Source organism: Argiope bruennichi, chromosome 7, assembly GCF_947563725.1.
Source record: "Argiope bruennichi chromosome 7, qqArgBrue1.1, whole genome shotgun sequence".
Lineage (NCBI taxonomy): Eukaryota > Metazoa > Arthropoda > Arachnida > Araneae > Araneidae > Argiope > Argiope bruennichi.
Genome location: NC_079157.1, coordinates 51,843,113 through 51,867,608, shown reverse-complemented (window position 1 = coordinate 51,867,608; position 24,496 = coordinate 51,843,113). Strand labels below are relative to the sequence as shown.

The 24,496-nt window shown below is 31.6% G+C and overlaps 1 protein-coding gene across 1 annotated transcript in view; it reads right to left on the bottom strand.

Annotated features, from left to right (window-relative positions):
- The window catches only part of LOC129975372 (zinc finger MYND domain-containing protein 10-like), a 30,760-nt gene that overhangs the window by 3,758 nt on the left and 2,506 nt on the right, over positions 1-24,496 (bottom strand). The window contains exons 3-8 of the mRNA XM_056088435.1: positions 22,588-22,701; positions 20,623-20,753; positions 13,804-13,987; positions 11,239-11,328; positions 8,399-8,524; positions 4,679-4,800 (exon numbers count right to left, since the gene is read on the bottom strand). Of these exons, the coding sequence (XP_055944410.1) occupies positions 4,679-4,800; positions 8,399-8,524; positions 11,239-11,328; positions 13,804-13,987; positions 20,623-20,753; positions 22,588-22,701 (767 nt within the window). The remainder of the gene's footprint in view (positions 1-4,678; positions 4,801-8,398; positions 8,525-11,238; positions 11,329-13,803; positions 13,988-20,622; positions 20,754-22,587; positions 22,702-24,496) is intronic.

The following is a 24,496-nucleotide window of genomic DNA, read 5'->3' as shown; positions in this document are numbered from 1 at the left end:
TTCAATAAAAATGTGTTTTAAACAACAAAAAGGCTAAAAGCATATCATTCAGTTGGAAAAATACCGATACAATACAAAAAAATCTGTTATCTCGAGAAAAGGGCTTGAATTTTGTCTATTTAGTTCTATTCCCAGTAAGAAAACAACTGGCTACATTTGAAAGCTGGCGGAATTTTAAAAGCAGTTAATATTGAAATTCAAATATGTCAACTATATCTTGAAGAAAAATATGCGATTAAATCTTCCTAGTAAAGAAAACCCGGAAATATGTATTACGATAATTTCCCTCCAAATGAACAATTTATAGTTGATTTTAAATAAAGTATATTAGCAACATTTTTGCCTGAAAATAAATAATAATAGATAAGTTGGGAATGTTCATAAAGGTGAAATATAAAATCTAGAAAGTAACGTGTTTTGAAGCAGACAAAAAAAGTTTTTCATAAAATTGGTCAAAAATTAATCTTTATAGACATTGAGTTTCATGAAGCTTTATAGTATGCACAGATAATTCTTGTAATTCTGCCATCCATCTTGAAAGCATGCAAACATTTCAGTCTAATGTTAACAGTATATATAATCGTCTAACAAAATTTATTACGCCGGTTTGGCGTCCAGCCAATTTTTGTTTTGGCGTTTAGCGGCTCAAAAATGTTCTTTTTTTATGAGTGGGAATTAAATATGTATGAATAATAATTAATTATCTAATAGTAAACTTCATATTTAATTTACGTTTTTTAATAAATGGATTGTAGCAAAGATCAATGAGATGAGGTATGCAATCTTTATTGTGTAAACTTGTATTTTATCCCGATTAGAATATGAAAGTGCTAATGCCAATTCTAATAAGTGCAGTGAAGTGCTTGACAAAAAATAGAACATGAAAATTTCCATTTGGTAAGAATGTTATTAGATGTCCAGGTCCCAATTATATTCATTCTCGCTTTATGGAACAATTGGAAGTTATTTCTATTATTTTCTTTCAGCAATTTTCTTTATTCTGTATTTGGCAATGCATTTTTTTCTATCATTTGATTATTATTTGTTTCAATAAGATTTTATTAATTAGTTTAATTTGAGTGTTCGTAAATATGTATAAAAAAGATCCCACTGCAAAAAACAAAATTACTGAGATAAATGATTGAACGGTGGAGGGTGAGACAAAGCCAAGAGAATAAAAAATTAGTTGTGGGATCGCAACTTTCACATTTTATTCACATTTTTTTTATGCTGGATTGTAGCAAAAGTTAATGAGCTGAAGTCTGCTGATTCATAATGTTCTCACCTCGCTTTGAAGGTTATTGGTAATATATTCTTTCAGCATTATTCTTATTTTGTATTAGGAATTACTTTTTGTTAGTGGACCACTATTTGTTTTAAACCGGTTTTAGTGATTAGTTTTGATTTGAGCGTGAATATCACGGCAAGGAAACAAAATTTTTAATTTAACTATATATTTACATCTAAAATATGTTACAAATAATATAGAGGGTATTGCCGAATTTGACCGAAAAATTCAGAGGGGTGGTAGTAGGCATCAAGAGGATAAAGAATCATCATACAACATGGGGTCCCAAACGATATTTAGTGGGTGAAAATCCCAAAAATATAGGGCATCCGAAAAGGGTTGGAAACTGTAAAGAATTAAAAAAATAACAAGCGTTGTTTCAACTATGATTTTTTAAAAGTTAGAATACATTCTTAAAAGTTTTTTTTCATGTACGTTACATACCGATTTGATGATCTAATGGGTCGTAAATTACTGAAAACGAAAACGTAGTTTATAAGCTTCATTTGTAAAAATATTAAAACTTGAAGAAAAATAAAAGCTTGAAAATGTAAGGAATTTTGTATTCTTTAATTTGATTTAAACGCGTAGTTTGAAAATACAGGAGTTTTTAAGATATTCAAGAAAGACTAAAATGGGCACAACAAAACATCGCTGCAACATTGGTACCGATATTTGCAGAGAGCATTGTCAAATTCGAAAGATAAATTCAGAGCGGGGATAGTAGGCATTAAAGAGATGAAAAATTACCAGAAAACATAGGGCCGAAGTTAACATTTTTCACTAAAAATCGCAAATCGGGTGAGTTCGCACGCTGGACGTTTAATGCCACACAGGAAGATGCACACTTTTCCGCTGGAGTTTTATACTCAGATGAAGCCTGCTTTACGTGAGAAGGTGTCTTCAACACGCATAATGCGCATATTTGGTCATTCGATAATCCTCACATCTCTATCCCATCGAACGTACAACATAGGTTTAATATTTACATCTGGGCAAGTTCCAAAGTACATTGTTTTCTTGCAGCACGTTCTTCCGGATTTAATATAGGGAGAACTGACAATTGTACGCCAGAATATTTGGTTAACGCATGATGGTGCACCAGCACATCTTAGTTGCATTCGTGAAATCTGTTATGCTGTTTTAGTTTAGTGAAGTTAAGCTTAATGACCATTAATTCTGAAATGTTCATTAATGATGATTTGCTCGCTGCTTTTATTTTCCTTGAAAGCCTTCTTCCTGATTACCTTGTTCCTAATCCTCGCATTCATAGAGCCATTCTCTTCGCCAGACTCATAGTCTTTTCGACGTATGTTTTTGCGATTTTCACTGGAAAACGTTAACTGCGACCCTATGTTTTCTGGCAATTTTTCATCTCCTTAATGCCTCCTATCCCCGCTCTGAATTTATCTTTGAGATTTGACAACAGCCTCTGCAAACATCGGTACCAATGTTGTGCCGATTTTAGTTTTTCTTGAATATCTTAAAAACTTCTCAGTTTTCAAACTGCACATTTATATCAAATTAAAGAATATAAAATTCCATACATTTTTAAGCTTTTATTTTTTCTTCAACTTTTAATATTTTTGCAAATAAGGGATATAAACAACTTTTTCGTTTTCAGTAATTTATGACCCCCTAGATGATCAAATCGGCATGCTACCTACATGATAAAAAAACTTTAGGAATGTACTTCCACTTAAAAAAAATTCATAGTTGAAACATCATTTGTTATTTTTTTATTAATTTTTTACAGTTTCCAACATTTTTTGGACTCCTCATATTTTTGCGATTTTTACCCATTAAACGTCGTTTGGGACCCCATGTTGTACGGTGATTATCATCTTGATGCCTACTATGACCCCTCTAAATTTGTCGGTCGAATTCGGCAACATCCTGTATATACTTTTAAATTTTATAATTCCTCTGTTAATGTGCATGAGATATTTTACTACAACTTTTGTTAATTATTGCCTCACAGTTATATCGGAGATATTGTTAACAATATAATAGCCAGTCTAAACTCTCATATTGTCAAGTTTCACTAAAACCTATATTGGTAGTTTTCAATCCAAAGCTTCTTTCATCGTTCATAAGAAAAAACTACAAGCGAATTAAATGTTTCAATGAAATATCTCAATTCCTTTGGTCTCAATTTGGTTGCAGAATTTTGGTGCATTGAAAAGTAATTGCAACAAACCCCAGATTATGAAAAAAAAATGAGTGATGTTAATTTAAAAAAGATTTTATACCTTCTGTTCCCCCAAATAACCATCAATTGTGCTTGTATAATTATGTCATAATATGTAAGGTAATTTTAAAAAGTGATTCAATATTGTTTTTATCAATATTAAAACTATGTGTACAAATATTGATATTAACTAAATTTGTACATATTTATTTAAAATCAATACATAAATAATATTAAAAAGAAATCGCATTGGGATTTTTTTTTATCATGTGCCTCGAAATGCACAAGAAGAAAATTGGCGATTTATGGCTTTTTTGAGGCATCCATTTTTTGCTTTTAAGGTTATTACAAAATGATGAAGAAGTTTTTCACATTTGGCGTCCTGCCCTTTATTGGCTGGATTCTCCTATCTAGCCAACAAAGGCAGGGTTGTAATAAGTTATTGCCCAAAGAAGCTGATATATATATGTTTTTTTAATTTTCAGTTTTTCTAGTTGGCAAAGAAGTTTTGGAGCCCAAACGATTTTGAGATGGGGGGGGGGGGACGCTTTTCTAAAAGTTGTTGATTGCGCAGTACAGCAGTCACGTGATCATTCTAAATCGGTTTTAACCGGATTTCAGAAAACTGGCCTTGAGATAAAATTTTGGAGCTCGAACGATTTTGAGAAAGACCCGTCCCCCTACCACCGTTTTCTTAATATCAACGCATGCGTAATCTGATAGTCACGTGATTGTTTAAAACCGGTTTAAACTGGTTTTTCAGGGGAAAAATTCTGACCTCGAGAAAATTTTTTTTTTAGAACTCGATAGATTTTGAAGTGGTCAAAAACCATCGCTTTTCTACATGCCGATGATTGTGAAATATGAGTCACGTGAAAACATTGTTTCTTTTGTCGGATTGATGCCCCTTGACGTAAAAAAATAATGTTCTCACATGATAATTTGAAATTTGCGATAGAAAATTTCAATTTAAAAAAAATATTTTTTAGTTAATTGTGGCTGAGAAGGTCGGAGAAATTTCCAACAGTGTTCGCCTATTGCTATATCTGCAGAAAACATTAGGAAAAAAAAAAACTGGTAAATTATGGAAACATGTATTCAATGACATGGAACTGACTTTTATATAGGACTAGTGAAGACCCTGTTGTTGCCGGATAAGAGAAATTCTACTGCAGACAGAAAAGTGTTAGAATACTTACTTTTTGCAAAGATCTTGGAGCTCGTCTTGTGAAAGAGCGAAACAGGAGTTCATTTGGTTAGTTGCTATTTCTTTCCACTTTCCTCTATACTCCTTGTGTAAGCATTCCCAGATTTCTGGCACCTGTCCGCAGGTAATAGAAAAATTCAACAGAAAATTTTACAAGTCAAAACTTGTAAAATTACTAGTATAAGACTATTCAAAACAATTGCCATGATTGAAATGGTAGTAATTTTCTTGCAAATAACAATCAGAATAAAATGCTTGAACACAGTATAGGTGAAAGCTTAAAATCTTGTTTGTACATGCAAGAATTTTTCTATATCACTTGATTTTGGTTACACGAGCATAATCCAAGATCTGTGACTAAAAATAAATGATACAACCCATTGTTATCCATTTTTACGTTGGTTTCTGTGAAGACGTTTGAATCAATGGAAGAGAAGATGGATGTTCCAGAAGGTTCAATACAATAGTTTGGAGTAGGTGAGTACAATACATTCTCTGGGTGCCCGAAAGCTTAGGTGTAGGAAGCAACAGAAAGGTGAAAGATTTCTCTAAAACATGAACGAAATCTAAATGGGACCAATATCAGCTAGATATATTGTACGATATCTTAACCACGTAGTCCGATATTCTGAATGCCGACAGACTTGAAGGATATTGTAACAATGTTATAGAATATATTTTGTTAATAAGGATATTGTTACGAAATTTCCGGGGTTCGTTTGGATAGTGGGAGTTATATGGTATGAAGAACGCTCAATCACCAGGCGGCAGTAGAAAATAAAATAACGACGTTTATTTACACGAAGACACACAGGACAGCACAAAGACGACAACTATATACAGCACAGAAGACGATTATCTTCCGCCGAGAAGTGCAGCAACAACAGCATACACAGCAGCTTATAACAAGACTCTCTACTGCAGACAGTAGCGCACAGCTTAGTTCAGCACTCGCTTGACTCCGTCGCTGCTCCGCTTATCCCTGGAAGACCAGTTCTTCACCGTCGCTTTCGACTACTCTTCGACTCCACTGGTCCACGACTCAATTCACGACCGCCCGGCAGCTGCGGGTGCTTCTTTTTATAGGTCTCAGGAGGTGGGGCTAGAAGCCTCTCAACCAATCAGGAACGTTCGAGACGTATCTCCGTTCCTACTGGACGGATCGGGAAAATTCTCGAAGTTTCAGGTATAGTCTATTTTGGTGCCAAAGTCGAGAAATTCGTCGCCATGTCGCCAAATGGTCGCCAAGCTCTGGGACCTCCCATGGAACCAATTATGCTGGGAAGCCGCATCGCAGATTCGTAACAATATTAAGGAGGGGGGAATATCAGCAGGATAACCGGATCCTATTGGATGTTCAAAAAAGACGATTCCATTAAGTTCACCACTAAGTTGAAAAAAAAATGTTGACAAAACGAGAAAATAATATTATATTTCAGCGTTTCCTTTTATTATTACTGGCCAATATAATGTCCATATATCTAAAGTTAATAGGAAGATTGTGCAAATTATGCAGTTTTGCATATGGGTATCTAAATTTTGTGATATAACTTTTTGCATCTTCCTTTCATGATAGTGTACTGAAGACTGAGTCTTAGAGTTTTCTTCATCCGCAATAATTAACGGACTAAAGATGAAGACAGAGTGTTTCACATGATAAAGAAATGAATACTTTTTGGATGTTGTTCATGTAACCAAGAATAGTCGCATGGAGCAGTTATTAGCTATCGAAACAAAACTGAAAGTTTAAAATCCCTGTTCGTTGCAAGATCCTAAGACTAAGATTTTCAAAACGATTTAATTCTGCTAAGGTATGATATACAATTAGATGTGCACGTTTTCGGAATTCTTTATTAGGCCTTCACTTCCGTCCCTTTAGACACATTTTATTTCATCGAAATAAACGCCTCTTTGCCCAAGTGCAAAAGTATTGAGGGTTTTTATATATGAAAAGTGATAATATTTATCGTAGTTTATAGAGAAACCATAGCCTTTTATGATCAGCGAATTGCCTAGAATCCCGCTGTTTTATTTTAATGTTACTATAGCTAGAACTTAGAGAATCTGAGAGTAAAACTAAACTACATATATTTATAATGAAGGGAAATCCAAGTTTAATTCAGACATTTTCGTAGTAAGAAATTAGTTTCTTAAACTATAAGGCAAAGGTGTTTCATTTATGAGTCTACTCACGGTAACACATTAAAAAATATGTATTGAATTTTATACTTAAGGAGCAGAAAACGTTCTATTACTCCGCAGTCACTGTGCAATCCATGTTTACCATTTCTCATGCGATTTCCTAACAGGAAAAAAGGTATGAGGCGAGTGGTTTTTTAAAACAAATGCTGAATTACAGGCTGCCAAGTAGTCAGTTAAATGCAGTCTATTGTATCACAGTGTTTAAAAAAATGCTAAGAAAGAACATATTTATATGAGTTAAAGGAGCAGGCCAGTATATTAAGGTAGAGTAGAAAAAATGACAATATTAGCAGAGATGTTCAAATACTTTTTGTAAACTTATTTGTATACTGGATAAGTACAGTTAAATTTCTAAAGATTTTCAAACATTTTATATTTATCCTTTTTTTTTTTTATCTCGCATTCCTTTCTATCAAACGATTAAATTATACATTCTCCTAGTTGCTTGTTCATTTGACGGCCTTATTCAGAAATGTGGGAATCACTGAAAATTGGTTTTGTGCTGTTTATGTGTACCAAAACAAGGCATTTTTCGTCAAAACACGCATGCGTATTGCAAGTGATTGTGCCGCAGGCATAAAAGTGTAGCAATTATTTTCCAATAGAAGAAAAAATAATTGTTTGAATTTCGACTGTAGCAAACTGTTGCATGAACTTGTACAATATCGTAATATTGTGTTATTAAATCTTCAGCAATATTTTACATTATTTTAAATATTGCTTAGTATAATATAATATTGTAGAATACATGGGAGCTACTAGAGTTAAAGAAAGTTATTTCGGCTTTTGTGACAGAAATCTGCTAAACGCCTAGTAGGTTCGATGAGATACGTCAATATTATGAAACAAGCACCATGGTGGAGATGGGTTTATGAGAAATTATCATAATTAATCTTAATCAAATTTAATTAAATGACTTTAAGAAAATTTTAAGGTTTCGCCGCACCTCTACATTTTTTTAATAACAGCGTTTAATAGTGCAACTAGCGGCAAAGTATCAATTCTGGCATTATAAACTTTCTGGAAAAATATGTTTCGATGCATGCGTTCATGTTTCAATACTGTGCCTATCTCTTTTGAATCTTCTTAAGTGGGTAAACATGTGTTTCAATTTCAAAGACATACTGACAACAGATATTAAGCTGTTAGCCTGATTAATTAACTTATATTCGTATCGAAATATTTCGTCACACCTGGTCAATAGGTCAAACTTTATTCTTTAAGGTGGAATTCCTTGGATTTATTTATTCGCTGAAATTAATTCACATGACGTCACATGCCAAGCGATAGTGCTCATTGACGTGTCATTTAACATGACTGTTTGTTTACATTGTTCATATCATTTAAAAAATATTCTAATAAGTGTGCAATGGATTTCAAAATTGAAGGGGTGTGATATAATCACATGAACAAAGATGTACATGATCTCAGTTGACATAAGTGTATTGATTTTTTTTTGGTGAAAACTTTAACATAATATAATCACTGGTTTCTTTTTATTTAATCTCACTTGTTCAATGATTACTCCTTTTTTAGGAATGGGCGCATCAAATAGGCTGAGGTGCTCCAGAAAGCGCAAAAGCTCCCGCAAAATTGGAATCTGTTCAATAGTTACATCATTCAATCTGCAGCGTAACTGAAACAACAAATGAAATCCGTTAATTTCCATAAATATTTCTTGTTTAAAAAATACATTATTTCTGCTAATAATAATAAAGAAGAAAGTATTTTGTTAGAAATACTTTTAACTTGTTAGCTAACAGCAGAACAGACAATTACAGAATTTGGCATGAATTCTATATTTTAAAAAATGTAAATAATCGAATTTTTTTTTGAAATTTTAAGTAAGTGAAAATTAAATGAGTTTTTGATGCCACACAGGATAACCACACAGAATTTGTGTGCGATAACTTTTGAAATATATTATTGCGCTAAGATAATTATTAAATTAATTTAAAATAAAAGAATAACCTTTTAATGATACCAATTTAATTATCTTTCAATTTTTCTATAATTTATATATTTTTAAAAATATCTTTAAGTAATATTTGCAACATTTTTTTTAAAAAACTTGCTTTGAAATACAAGCGTTTTTATCGTTTCCTCAAATTTTTAATCGTGGGATTTTCTTCCGTTGCTGAAAATTAAGAAAGATTCTACATTTATTTATCTACATATTTCACATAAAAAATTAAAAAGGGAAATAACAGCATCTCGAAAAATAACATGCAATTAGAAAATAGATTACTAAGACCGTTACGTTTTTAATACTTCTATAGTGTTAAGAGATTTGACTCCATTCGGAAAGTTCATGCATACAATTTACAGAATAGATGTAAGGTTATTGAAACAGCATAGCTGTAATGTCTATGTCGATTTGATGGTTAAAATTGCGTTGTTAAAGGAATCATGAGCATCAAGTTAAGCACAAGCGATTTAATAGGAACTAAGCACATTTAGCATTCTCAAAGGAACATCTAATCGCCGAAAGGTGGTTAGTTTTTGATAAATGCTTCTTCATTTCATTTCATTGATTTTGAATGAATTTTAATGAAGTAAAAAGTGAAAATATGTTAAAGAGTCAATAGGAGTGTTCTCCTTGCAACTTTTTTATATACTTTTGCGTTTAGCCCTACCGTTTAGCAAGAGAACCAAAATTGCCTTTTGTACATCTTGTCTTTGATCGATTGGTTTCAAAATTTGGGGCAGATATAAGATTTTGGTGCTAAAATTTATCTATCTAGCTTTTTGCTTCTTAAAATACCTTATTGACATACACGCAGACGAACTGACGAAAATAATTCCAAAAAATGACCTTTCCGAATTCAAGAAAATCTTAAACTTGTCTTAACATCTTAAGGTCAAATTTTTTCTGATGACAATATTTTACTTTAATGCATTTCTTATAAGAGGAAGTAAAAAACAGGTGGCAAGATTTATAATAAATCTTAAACTATCATACATATTATAACGGAAAATTCGAAAAATCCAACCCTTGAGTTGTACGATGAAAAATCCAAGAGGCTCAATGAAGTGTAAATATTCTTTTTTTCTACTCAAAAACAAGAATACATTGTTACAAATACAGCTGAATCGTATACAAAAAGCAATCGCAATAAACAGCTTACAAGCAACTAATCACTATTAAACATATTAAGCAATAGCACAATGCGCTCACAAAGCTCGCAGGAGGACAATACACTCGCTTGAGTGCTAGTCTCACCTTTGCTAACTTCTCTCGTCTGCAGAGCTCTGCTTTAACAGCTTCCGTGGTAGGGTGTCGAATTTTCTAAAACAAACGTCGACGCTTGAGTCCTAATGGAACTATGCCGACACGGGTGTCAGTGACCGGACATCCATTTAGCACCCGTTATAGCTGTCTGTGAAATTGTAATGGATGCTAAATGATACTGTTGGATTCCTTATGAGGAATTGAGGAATCCATCAGCGTAGAGAAGCAATATTACGACTTTTTAATAATATCTACAAAGTTAGAAGATTTAAATAAAATGGGCAGTTTGATGCTTTTAATTGATTAAAAGAAATTCATATACACTTATTTCTTTCATTATAAGAAGAATTGATTCTGTTTGCAATGCGAATTTGACAAATAAATGACATCTCAAATATTTATCCTAAGCAATCAGCCATTTAAAAAATTGTAATAATGCTAACTATCATACAAATGTTTTATTATAACTATTGGTTATAAAGCAGATGAAAGTCGTATTCTGAGCGGTTAAGATGAAATTAATAGTTGATTAAAAGTTGTAATAACATAATGCCTGAGAAGAAAAATTTAATGTAAAGAGGCCTCATCATGCATCTTTCATTAGCGCCAATAATATTTATTCCTTTTAAACTATTCTAATATCTTCTATCCGATTAATTTTTGGAGAGTTGTAAGGAAGGTGGCCTTTTTGCAATCTCAGCTAAGACATTCGATATCAAAGATTCCGACATCTATAGAAGCCTGGCGAAAGAGAAAGATGCCAATGGCATGGCTTGGAAGTTTAAGGGACAGGTTTTTTTGGCTTAGATGTCAATTTCGACATCTTATCACGATTCAGAATGGCAAGATTCTGTCCAAAATCGCTTTCATGTAGTTTCCAGAAGGCACGTTATTCAACTAAACTATAACGACAGCGTTTTCTCCTTCCAGAAGAAAGCATATTCTTTAATGACATAAAACACGCTTATCTATTTTTGCCTATCTATTTTAACATGTGTTTCTTAGTAAATAATTTAATTAATCCATCACCTTTGATTCTGTGCTTCACAGCAACAAATACAAATCGAAATGCTGCAAAAGCTAAATTCTCACTGTTAATACTTTCGCTGAGGCCTTACTTTTAACAACTGGTCTTTCTTGTATCCACTCATATCATACTTTTTCTGACAGTCAGGATTCAGTAAAAGTTGAATCAGAGCAATCCAGATCTGCAAATAGAGAAAAAAGGGACTAGATTTTAATTTAAATTTTTATAATGTATTTCATAACTAAAAATACCTACATTTGTAAAATGTTACTTATTTTTGTACATAAGTGAGAATATGGAAAACTATTGAATGTCTTTTTATTGCAATGAAAATAAAGTCCAGTGATATTACATGCCTTAAAATTTGAAATGCTTGAATTTGTATGCCATGAGAATACCAGAAATAAAAAATGGTTGTTACCTATTGATTGGAATCAAGTAATTATATTCAAAACACAAAAAAATAGGACAGATAAGAGAAAATCCTGGCAAGAGAATGATTTTTCATGCTATACATTAAATCCTCATGCTTAATGCGCTTTAGAGCATTCAGTGAATGTTCTTACTTTGGATGTCTCTAATACTGCGTTCATTCAATGTTTAACTTCGTTATATAGCGAAGAAAATCAAATATATATTTCAGTCTTCTTGCCTTTGACCCATTGGGATCAATATTTGATAGAAATATTTAATTTTGGTGTTATGAGCATATACTAATTTGTGTAGTTTAAGTTAAATGAAGCATCTAGCTCTAAGGGTGATGATGATCGATACTAATGATCAATGTTGATTTTGGTTAAGGCTGTATTGAAATTTTTACTTTCCGAAATGTAGAAAGACGTAGTACCATAATCGTCAAAACCAGCGGGTATGGTGCCCCGAAACTTTCTCACATATTTTCTAATAAAGGAGTTATCCCAGAGAACGTCTTGCATAGCAGTGGCGCACAATAGTTAACCTTTAGTGTGAGGTTAGTATTTCTATTGATCCTTGGCGAGTTTTTTGGCGATTAATGTGAGGCATGAGATTAATGATATCCGAAAGTAGAATTAGACTTTTTCGCCAACTGAATGGAACGAAAATTTGTCACAGAACTGCACTTGCAGTCACAAAATCACATAAAAAATTGGATGTATTTCAATCATTGAGTTTTTGAGTTACCATATTTATGTATTTTTAAAAGTACAGACGAACAGACGGTAAAAATCTTGTTGAATTTAGTTCAAAACTTGATAGATGCCCATTCTATATATGTGTATTGAATTTTATCTATCTACTTTTTTTCGTTTTGTAGTTATCGAGGTAATTTACATTCGAATACAGACAGATTTTCGTTGAACAGATTTTGCTCAAGATTTGACGAAATTTACGAAATAGGTATACAAACCGTATACCAAATTTCATCTGTCTTGCTCAAAGCATTTTTGAGTCATCTTTGTTACAGACAGCCAGACGGAACATTTTCCCAAAAGTCTGTTTTTCGAACTCAGGGTGGTCTGAAACGTCGAAATTCGTCAGAATCTCGAGTTCGAATTTTTTGACGATTACAATACTTCCTCTCTATACTATTTATACTAGAAAATAAAAATTAAATGAAGAGAATTTGATGAATCTCCACGGCTTTTCATATCCCTCTATGTCTGAAAAGACTATTTTTGTGCGAATACCGAATGAATGGAAAGAGCGAAGTAAATGAAATTTCCTGTGCGGTCTTTATACAAAAATTGTAGATTTCTCTCAAATTATGGACAAAAGATGACAACGAGAAATCTGTTTATCCTTCCGTGTGCATGTGAAAACGATAATTCAGAGATGAAGCAAATTAGATAAAAGACATTTTGGTTGGATAAAATAAAAGGGCTTGTAGTTAGAATAGTTGATCTCAATAATTTTTTTAATAAAATCTATCAACAAGTAGAATGTCAGTTAGTCTATTTGTTTGTGGGCATCTGAATGCACAAACTCAAAAACCAAAGAAACCAGTGAATGAATTTAAACTCCAAGCATCGACGGATTGGAAATAAATTGGAAAATTAGATTGGAATCTAATTTAAGCTACTCACATCAGCGGATAGATTGTTTGTCCATATGCATTGCGAAAACGATAATGTAAAAACACAAGAGAGATAACCAGACTGGCTATTCTGCCATGCGTAACTAAGAATTTCGGATTAAATCTGATAGACCGGACTGCCCCAAAAGCAACTATGGCGGAAACTATGATCGAGTCCTCCATCATCAACGGCTATAGTACAACCCTTCTCATGGGAAGCACGTCCCATCATCGATAGGAGGTAGTTTTTCCCACTCCATTTCTCTACCCATTAGGGTGGCGAGAACTAACCACCATACCGGAAGTTTCTCATCATCGTTTCTGAGATGTTCCCAAGGGGGGGGGAAACAAAAAGGATAAAAGGAAACCGAAATGAGGTTTTAACATAAATATGATAAATCTGTCAACCAAAATGAAGAATTTCGAAATGCATTTTTAATTTTCTACAATAGACTATGATATTAAATTCAAATCATATGAAAGTATAATACAGAAAGCAAATTAAGGGAGAGTATATGAAAATCGAAGGAAAGCATTGCCGAGCTAGATTTTTCATAAGGGAGATAGGTACATTACTAAAGTTTTGTAAAAAGAAATCATTACTTGTCCTTCTATTTTGTTGATTTTCATGAAATCAATGGGGCTCAGCTTCTTCCATTTCCCATCGACATACTTCACTCTTTCACCATTCACTTCCTTTGACCAGGGAGGCTCATACAAGAGATTTGTAAAGAGCAAAGGAATGTCGTGTACCACAAGCAGGCGATGCAAGACACCTAAAGGTATTCTGCAAAAAATTGGAAATAGCAAGTCTTAAATTTTAAAGAGGAAAGAAAAATTTGATTAAAGTCTTGGGAATAACCATTATTAGGTTTATTTTCTCATGGATTCTTAGTTAAATTTTGTAAAGTTTTGAAAAAGAGGAATGGCAACAAGAATATTGTTACAAAATTTTTTCTCTACAAATACCGCCAATCAATCGTAATGACTCAGCGCATTTAATCGCTAGTTCAGCAGCTTGCTTACTGTCTAATCCTGCAAAATCTCTGTTACTTGTTGGCGACTCCGACTACCCTCACACACGACTTCCCTGTAGCTTAGAAGTGATGTTAAGGAGAGCCCGCTTCAGCCAGAAGCTATCTCCTGTAACGGCGGAAATTTGATGTGATGTAGCCTTGGTCTTGATGAATGCCAGGGACTTTATGTGGTCCTTGGTTGTTGGTAACTTCCCTGTAGCTTCAGAGTGCCTGTCTTTTATAGTTTCGGGAGGCGGGGCTAGAATCTTCCAGATCAATCAGGGCGTACCTGGGTGTATCTCGGTTCTTAGTGGATGGATCGTGAAAGTTCTCGAATTTTCCAGCATTATCCATTTTGTCGCCAAAATCGCCAAATTTATCGCCAAGTCGCCAAATGATCGCCAAGTTAATCGCCAAGCTCTGAGTTCATTGACGCGGCACCCACTCAGCACGCACAGGGCAGATCGTACAACGGTCTTTCTTACGATGACACTAGTTGTACTGAAAAGCAAAATTAAAGGTTTGTAACATTATGATTTTTCTTAGAATGGGTGGAATTATAAGTTGAAAAACAAAATAGGAAATGTTTGTTTTTAGAAGAAATTTGTTTATATTTCTTCAAAGTAAATCAGTTCATAATAATGAGAATTAAACAAACAATGATAGAATAAGCTTTTTTCTTCGTTTTTTTTCTTTTCCATTTTTGCTATCTCTTACACAAAATATATAGCAAGTATTGCAATCGTCCAAACAATCGAACTCGGGATTTTGACAAATCTACGCGTTTCAGATTTCCTCGAGTCCGAAAAACCTATTTTTGGCATTATGTCTGTATTTGAAAAAGACAAGTAAAAAGTGCGTTTTGCTAGAATGCTGCTACAACCAAATTTGTCGAGTTCTATTTACGGGAAGTTGTCTACCTGAACTCGATAATTACAAAACGCAAAAAATTAGGTAGATAAAATTTGGTATACAGGTTTAGCATCTAAAATATAAATGCTTATCAAACCTTAAACCAAATCTAACGATTAATCGTTTGTCGATCTATACGTCTGCATGCAAGTAAACGAAGCTCAATGTGTGTGTGTGTGTGTTGGCGCTTTACAGGCCAGACCATTCAACCTACAGATACCAAATTTGGCACGTGTATACTTTGGAGGCCGTAAATGTGCACCTGGGGTTATTTTTTCGAATTTTTAATTAAAATTTTATTTATTTAAAAAAATAAGCGAAATTTTGACGTGTTTCTGCTATAACTTCCAAAAATATTACCGCACAAAAAAGATTTATACCTGAAGTTAAAGATCAAAAATTTATCTTTTAAATGATACCAATGTTTTAACCTTAAAATTAAATTTTTATTTTTAATGAATTTTTAAATAAATATTTTAACTATATTTTTCAACAATTTTTTTCGTACAAAATAAAAATAAAATTTAAGCTGCACGAGCACGTTTCGCATTCATGGGAAAAAATTAACTTTTTTCAAAGTGTTGCCATCACATTGATTAAAGCTCCAACTAAAAATAAATTAAATCTTTTTGGAAATGAAATCTGCAAAGATGTAATTTTCGGCACATGTCTGTAGGAAATGAAACAAATATGAAATATTTTTTTAAAAATAAATTCAAGAAAAATTATTTTGTGATCTTTTACACTCTCTATATTATTAATCCAATAAATCAGTTTTATTTTAAGGCAAGTTTTGTTTAATATGAACAGGATATCCATTCAAATCAGGGCCACACAGCTAATTTGTAAACCTTTAGTAATAGACACAGATCTGCTAAAATGGTCTAAATGGAAAATGATTATATTTTATGTAACTTGATTCAATAAATGCTCTAATAAATAACGAATTTTTGATTTTACATAAAGCTTCTGCTATGGAAATCACGAATAACAAAATGTTCTTGGAAACACTAATATTTTAAATAAAAAGACTTAATTTCCAATTAACTAAATCAATCACTTAAACTGACTGATTTATGAAAATTTGAATATCACTATTCAATAAAAAAAGGATAATTTCAGATTTTCCATCGATCGTTTCAAAGAAAATACGCCAATCAGCGCGCAGGTTTCTCAAGATTAATTGTCCTAGGATTAAGAAAATATTGAGTTTTTCTAAATTTTTAACATTTAAAACTTCATAAATCAGTCTTAGTTGATCGTGGAAAATCAAAACATTCATTCATTTATTTAAAATTTGGTGTGTCCAGAATATTTCTCAGAATCTGATACCTTACTGCATTAAATTTAGACCATAATTTTTGAAATATATTTATAGGCCGGAACAAAATATTTTTATTGATTTCATTTCAATCCTTTTGAAAGCAAAACTAAAAACTGAATTTTATGCTGAATCTGAGAAATTTTTGTTGAATTATTGTTTGAGATATTACATAAATTATGAAAAATATTTTGTAGTTCAAATAAGACTTAAATACCGAGCGATTCTGTTAGCAATACTCATATTCAATAATAATAATAATAATAAAATAACAATAAAATGATAAATAAAATAAAAAGCTTGGTTTCATTAAAAAATATCTTTATACTAATTGCAATTTCAGCATTTCTACTTTAAATTAAAGTTGAAGTCTTATCGGAAATGACAACAAATTAGCAAAATATATATAGTAAATTGAACGAAACGATCTAAACAACAGTATAAGTTTGGTATGACTATCAAAATTTGAAGATTAAAAATATTTTGTTTGAGAATCTATTAAGAGACCAGTTACTTAAAATATTTAATTGAAAATTGTAGCGAGCGGTAATACTGGCGAACCGGCTGGTCGCCAAAGGCGGATAGTACTTCATAAATGCAATCAACGAAATCCTGTACATTGTGACTATGATTTATAATTTCTTATCAAATTTTGGTGTCAATCGGCCGGAATGTCCCAAATACATACTTTCACGACAGATTCAGTACAAATTCTAGATTCACTTCAAAGATCTACAATTCATAACTATCGTTCACCAATGGCAAGGAATTCGCTTTCTTACACAGATCCAAAATTTTATACAGAGGAAAGGGTATAGTACCTTTATTGGAGAGTATACCAGAAAGGATAGGGTAGACCGCTTATGCATTATGTTTTTATTTTCTTTCAGTTAATTTTCCGAGTAATTCCTCTATTTTATATACCTGCAAAGCCGCGGTATTGGTAAAGATTTGAGTCCTCTGATGATTCACCTCGGTATATTTTAGACCAATGTTCTATAGGCCAAAGGCACGCTCACCTTGCTGCTGTCTGATGAATACCTTTATTTAGATATCTGTTGGAAACTTAGAGAGTTAAGTATCGGCTCAAGTGTCATCTTCGTCATCTGACCACAGTTCAAAGATACCATAGTAACGAAGTGGATTTTCTTTGGAGTATTATATGATTCTAGAAAACTTTGTAGCCCTTATATTGCAGTTCCGAAACGGGACGTTAATATAGCTAAACTAAACTAATTATCTATATACTTTCTTTTCGTAGAGAAAGAATTTTAAATCCTCTAACATACTTATTGATGCACATAGCTGGAAAGGTTTTGTTTTGTTTATGCCAGTTTGTTATGGTGTTAAGTTTTGTTTCATGGAGCCAGAGTAGATATATTTAATACTGCGTATGCTATTTTGTTATGCTATTAAAGTTGTGATTTAGTTAGAAAGATAATTAAACAACGATGTGATTTGGATACAAAAATCAATCCGAGAAATTAAACCATTGTTCAAGTAAAGAAATGTAATGTCGCACTTCATGTTCTCATGATATTTGACACTTGGATTTCGCTAGATATGCTTGCCAAATACACTCAAGAAAATCACAAATCAAATTTAAAACTCAACGATATCTTACTGAATACGTCGACATGCATTATGATAAGGGAACTGATTTTAAAGTTTTGAAAAATACCTCTGTATAGAAATTGAAAAGTATACTTGCGTTTTCAGATGCTGTGTCATATACGATAAAAGAGAAATACATTTTATTCCAGATTCGAAGGCAATTTCTCTTCTCTGGTGCTCTAAGCGACTATTGTCATCTTGATCATCGTTTGATTCACTGATGGGGTCTTCTGATTTTTCTTTTTCTAAACTAATTAGAAAAATAAGTTTTCTAATTTATTCTTCTGAGCTATTCTATTACATATTTTTTTTTTTAAAAAAAAGTTGACACATTTTTCTGCATTAAAACACATTTTATTGAATGCTGATTAATTAAATTGAATATTCTAAGTTAGAAATGCCAACATTTATTCCAAATTTAACTGTGGTAATTTAACTTTTACTCTCGTTACTGGAAAGTGACTTGACTTCCAAATTTTTTTCTTTGAAAAATATTATGGGTGTAATTTCTGAATTACTACTACCAAATTATTATACTATTTTTTTCAACATTTTTTTTTAAATTCTCTAAATGATTTGCCAAACTCAGGCCGAAACCACTTCACCTCCTGCTGTAATTTATTAATATTTCCACTTTAAATCCTATAAACAACATTACGAATAATCAGAATTTTCCAATAGGAAGCATTTTTATCTTTCTGTTATAATTATTATGTTATAATTAATTATAATAAATTGCCGGCATCCTTGCATAGGGGTAGCGCATCTTCCCCGTGATCTGGGCGTCCCGGGTTCGAATCCCGGTTCGGGCATGGTTGTTCTTCATCTGTGAGGTGTGTGAATGTGCCCCCCTGTAAAAAGGGGTTGTGCAAGCGAATGTGTGAGTTTCATCTTCATTTGAGCTAGAAGTCAGACTTCTGCCCTCGGGTGCTCAGGGTCTTTACCCTCAGAAGCTACTGCACCCCCTTTCCTTGGTAACGCGGACACGACATCATCATCAATTATAATAAATTAACTAGACATATTAATTAATTTATTATAATATGTCTTTCAAGATAAAAAAAAAAGAAATTAATTTGACATTTAAAATGAAATGATAACTGCGCTTATGAATATAGATTCAAGCAGTTAAAAAATTTTAAGTGATATTCAAAATGCCAGAATGCTGCATGTTATATTTTAATAAAGTATATTATCCAAAAGAAAAAGTCGTAAGATTTCCCCCTATATTCTTACATATTTAAAAGTTAATAATTTTAATATAAGCCTCTTTCTAAGGGCATCAGGGAACTTAAAGTTCCATTATAGACGATTCAATGTGTTCTTATATGCTGTTCTTACTGTTATGCCTCAGAATGGAAAACATTTGTTATTGTCACATTCCAAATTCGTCATAAAATTGATTCAATAATTTAATAATATTATTACAAATAAGAACCAATTCGTTTTTTTTTTTTTTTTTTTTTTTTTTTTTTTTTTTTTTTTTTAATATCAAAAGACCAAACAAGAGGAACAGTTCCTCTAAAAATTCAATTCTACAAACTAGTATCTTCATTGTTGTATTTCGCATGTGCCTTTAGTTTTAAAGAAGTGTTCATTATAATTAATGCCTTTTAAAAATAATAATTTATAGTTATAAAAATTTTAATTCCATGATGTTCATAGGTTGACATATTTATAAACTGCATGAATGCCGAAAAAAATCAATCAGAACATTATTATTGCTATTAAATTATAGCTATTAAACTAGATTAATAGTTACTTTATAGGGAATGTGTGCTTACTAGGAAAGAACATATGAAAATTTAATTAACTTTTTTTAAATTGTCTAAATTTTAGTGTTTTTCTTCAATAAATTTGGTGTATATTAACGCCCCAAACCATTTTAAAATTTATTTAGGTTTTTAATAATATCGGTTTTATTTCCGTATATTTTTCTGTAATATTAATTACGTTTTTAAAATATTTTTAAGTACATTTTGCAACAATACTTTTTTTTATTTTAATAATTACATTTAAACACATGCGTATTGAAACAATATTATAAACATTTTTTTTTGCGCGTATGTCATTAACCAATAATTGTTAACAAATTTTCAAAAAATAAGATGAAGAGAAAAGAATCAAAATTAAAATATTATGATGCTACGATATTCTAGGGTTGAGTTTCGAATCTCTTTTGATCTTTTAAAATTGATATAGCCGGCGTCCTGGCATAGGGGAAGCGCGTCTTCTCCGTGATCTGGGCGTCTTGGGTTCGCGTCCCGGTTCGGGCATGATTGTTCTTCATCTGTTCTATCTGTGAGATGTGTGAATGTACCCCCCCTGTAAAAAGGGGTTGTGCAAGCGAATGTGATGCGTGAGTAGCTAAGATGTACTCTTGACCCTAGTTGGTGTTACTAAAAACAAGAGACGCTCTCTTGGCTTAAAATCGCTGCCTTCGTCAGCAAGCTTGTCCACGGCAAGTGCCATTATAAACAACAACAGCAACAAAATTGATATACCGAAAGAGAAAGCAGAATTAAAAAATTTTAATCAAGAAATTATTCAGAAAATCACCTTGTAAATTGGATTATATTTCGATAGCAGTAATCCACCAAATCTATAAGAGAGTCTCCGGCTGCTTCCATGGCGTCTTCATGAAATAATACAGCTTCCAGAAATGTTTCTAAGGCGACTTCATGGTATAGCTATAGCGATAGAAATACGAATGTTGCATAAAAGTTCAAATCTGCATTTTGTATCTAGTGCACTTTATATTCAACACATTTCTCCCACTGTTACACTCTTTCTGAAAAGTTGTTTACAAAATTGTAAATCCCTGTTATATCTCAATACTCGGACTATTATTCTGTAATTTTTAATGAATGGTCATTATAAGAATCTGTCAATAATTAGAATTCAGTTTTCAATAATGGTAAGTTTTCCAAAAAGATTTTTGAATATACATTCGAGCTTTAAATGCGACGAATTGCATTTCAAGTTAACTATTTTAATTTTATGTATTTTCATCAGTAATAGAAAGTTTCATTATTCTTTCAAAAATTTAGCAATCAAATGACAGAGACAAAAATAATAAGTATCCTTATTTCGAAATTATACTTTTCATTAATGATGATTATTAAACAAAAACGTGAAACCGATATGGTTTCTATTGAAAAACAAAATTAATACAAAGAATTTTCTAAATTTTAATTGGTCGAAATATTTCCAATAAATTCAATTTTTAAATCGTGATATTAGGTATATTATTAAAACAAAATAAAAAGAGAGTATTTGATTTAAAGAAATTATTTGAATTTTTTTATCTTAAGAAGCAAAAAGTAAGACAGCTGAAATACCATGTTCCAAATATAATGCAATATGTTGTTATAAAGTAATAATGAAGATTAGCTACAGTTAAAATAGAAAGTTATGCACAGATTTTGAAATTTATTACACTTAGAATGTCTTGAGCATTATAGCTATCGTATGTCAATACACACACATATCGATCCATTTTAAAATCAACGATAAGTATTTTAATTGTATGCCACCATTATCATAACACACAGTTTTTTTTTTCTATGATTATTTTGAAAGAAAACGTCTACTCTATTCGCTACAGGGATGCATTTTACAGTGCAGTTTCTTTAAATAAACATCTCAGTCACATAATAAATGTAATTTATCATGCCATCTAACGTTTAATTGTGCGTTACTTTACATTAGGAAGTGATGCTTTATTCTTTTTCTAACAAAACAAGCGCAAAGGATTCAAATTTTAATTTAGACACAGTCATTTAAAGTGCTATATGAGCATGAATTGATTCCATTGCCACTTAATAAGTCAAAAATTATTAGTTTTACTTTAATAAAAGGAATTTTTTTGTCTGCATAAGAAATTTAAGAACAGACGATATTTTTACGAAAGCAATAAATTTATTTTTTCATCCTGTACTAACAAAAAATAAATAAATAAATATAAAACGTTTGCTATAATAAATGCAGGAATACATTTCGATATTTTTGATTTAATTTTCTATAATATAAATCTTTAGACATTTTGAAACATTCTTCAAATGGCAATAACATCAGATGTCGAGTAATGTGAATTGATAAAAGATTATTATAGCATAATAAACGGACAAATTGAAAAAAATAAGTTTTGTCTTCCAAGGATTTAAAATTCACCAATTTTTCTAGAAATCAATATTCAAGGCTTGAATTCTTTTTTAAATATGTTTGGCACAGTGAAATTCCACCTAATATTGACTAACAATTAGGCTTAGCAAGAATTTTTTAAAAGTTAAATTCAAAAATAGTGTTATTTAATTAAATTGCATAATTGATTTTAAAGTTCCTATTTTGTAAACTTGTTACATAAAGATGTATTAACAAGTTCATATAATAGTCTTCGTGGATTATGAGCTTTATGTGCCTACTCTAATACATATATAAAACTTTTAAGAGCACTCATTATGAATGAAATCATGCAACATTATTTTTAATGTTGCCATAAAAATTTATCAAAATAATACCTACAACTAAATAAATAGGAATAACAGATTTTGATGGATGCTCCATTTTTAACAGCAAAGGAAAAATTTTCAGTCGCCATATTTCAGTTGCAATTAATTCGTAAATCAATACAGGAATCTGAAAAAAAAAATACATGCAAGTTAATTCAAAAGGGCAATCAGGTCGATAGATTAGGCATTTCTAGGCATATGACTTATTTCTAAATTTGTGAATCTGTAACAAATTTTGAATCAAATTCATCAACTAATTGATAGATTATATGTCTATCTGCTCAAGTGGATTTTAATATGATAGCTTAAGCAAGCAATTTATATAATTTATGATGTAAAATCATCGATCAAATTTTGGCCCAATTAATTTAGAGAAGAGGTACTATTCCAAAATGTATCCTCGCAAGTTGTGCATTCTAATTCATTCACGGTATTCTTTATTTGACAAAACGCGACATATAATCAGGTTCGCTGATTTTTAATATAAAAAATATATAATATTTGGTTAGCTTACTATTTTATAAATTTTGCGATGTATGCTGCAAAAATCGTTCATAATGCTCTATAGATCAAACCTTGAATCTCAAGCTACCAAATTTGGCACGTAGTTGTTGTTTAGGAAATAGATGCCAAATAAGAATGAAGTTTTCAAACGTTTAACCAGATTTTTAATTACTTAAAAATTCAGCGAAACATTAAGGCTTTTTCTTTATAATTTCGGAGTAAATTATTTTACGAAAACAGCTTTTACATCGTTTCAAAATTTAAATTGAGTAACTTTTTAATAAAACCAGCTTTATTTAGGCGCAATATTTCTTTGATTCTAATAGAATTTTCGAGATTATATTATGGCTGATGCAATGGATTTTTAGCCTTTCATTCCTTCTCAGTACTCTGTTTAATTGTGGAATTGAACTTTTGAAAAACAGCGCAGTATCTCCCCAACTTTCTCGCATACTATCTCAAAAGGCGTAATTCCAAAGAACATCTTACAAAACCTTGGCGTACAATAATTACAAAATATTTAATTGAATGAATTAGCATTAATTAAACATTTTTACTGAATCTATAGCGTAATCCTTGGCGAGTTATTTGGCGATTAATTCCTGGAATAAGTTTAATAGCAACCGAAAATCGAATTTATGTTTTAGACGTTTTTCGAAGCCGATTAAACCAAAATCTGACACTGAACCACACTTGAAGTCACAAAATTTCTTACCAAATTTGATATTTTCAAGTCATTGCGTCTTCGATTTTTACATGTTTCGGAAAGTACAGACAGACAGATGGTCAATCCTTCGTTGGATTTGGTTCAAAATTTGGTAGGTGTCTATTTTATAGCTGGTATATATGTGTGCAGAATTTTGTCCATTTAACCTTTTTTTGCAGTTATTGTGTTTATTTACATTCAAACAGCTGGATAGACTTTTTCTGAATAGAATTTGCTCAAAATCCGATAGAAATTTACAAATTTTGTATAAAGATCGTATACCAAATTTCATCCATCCGCCTTAAATTATCTTTGCCCTCTATCTATCGACCTTTGAATTATCTTTCTCACAGACAGACAAATGGATGGACCTTTTCCAAAAATGCATTTTTCGAACGCAGGAACGTCTGAAACATAGAGGTTAGTTAAATTCTCGAGTTCGAAATTTTTGACGATTGCTGTTAAAAAAATGAGCAAACTCACATTTCAAAAATATTTTGCTTTTAAGAATTGCTACCGTACCTTTATTCAAATTGAGTGGAAGCATAGTGGGTATCTCTTAATGTAATCACGGTATTATCATTTGCTTTATATTATCAAAATCTTCTAGTTCCGAAACAACGTATTCAAATGTATTAAAGAATATTCGTTTGGTGTGATTATTACATCGATTAGTATTATTTTTTATGTAAAGAGTCAATCAAATTTTTAT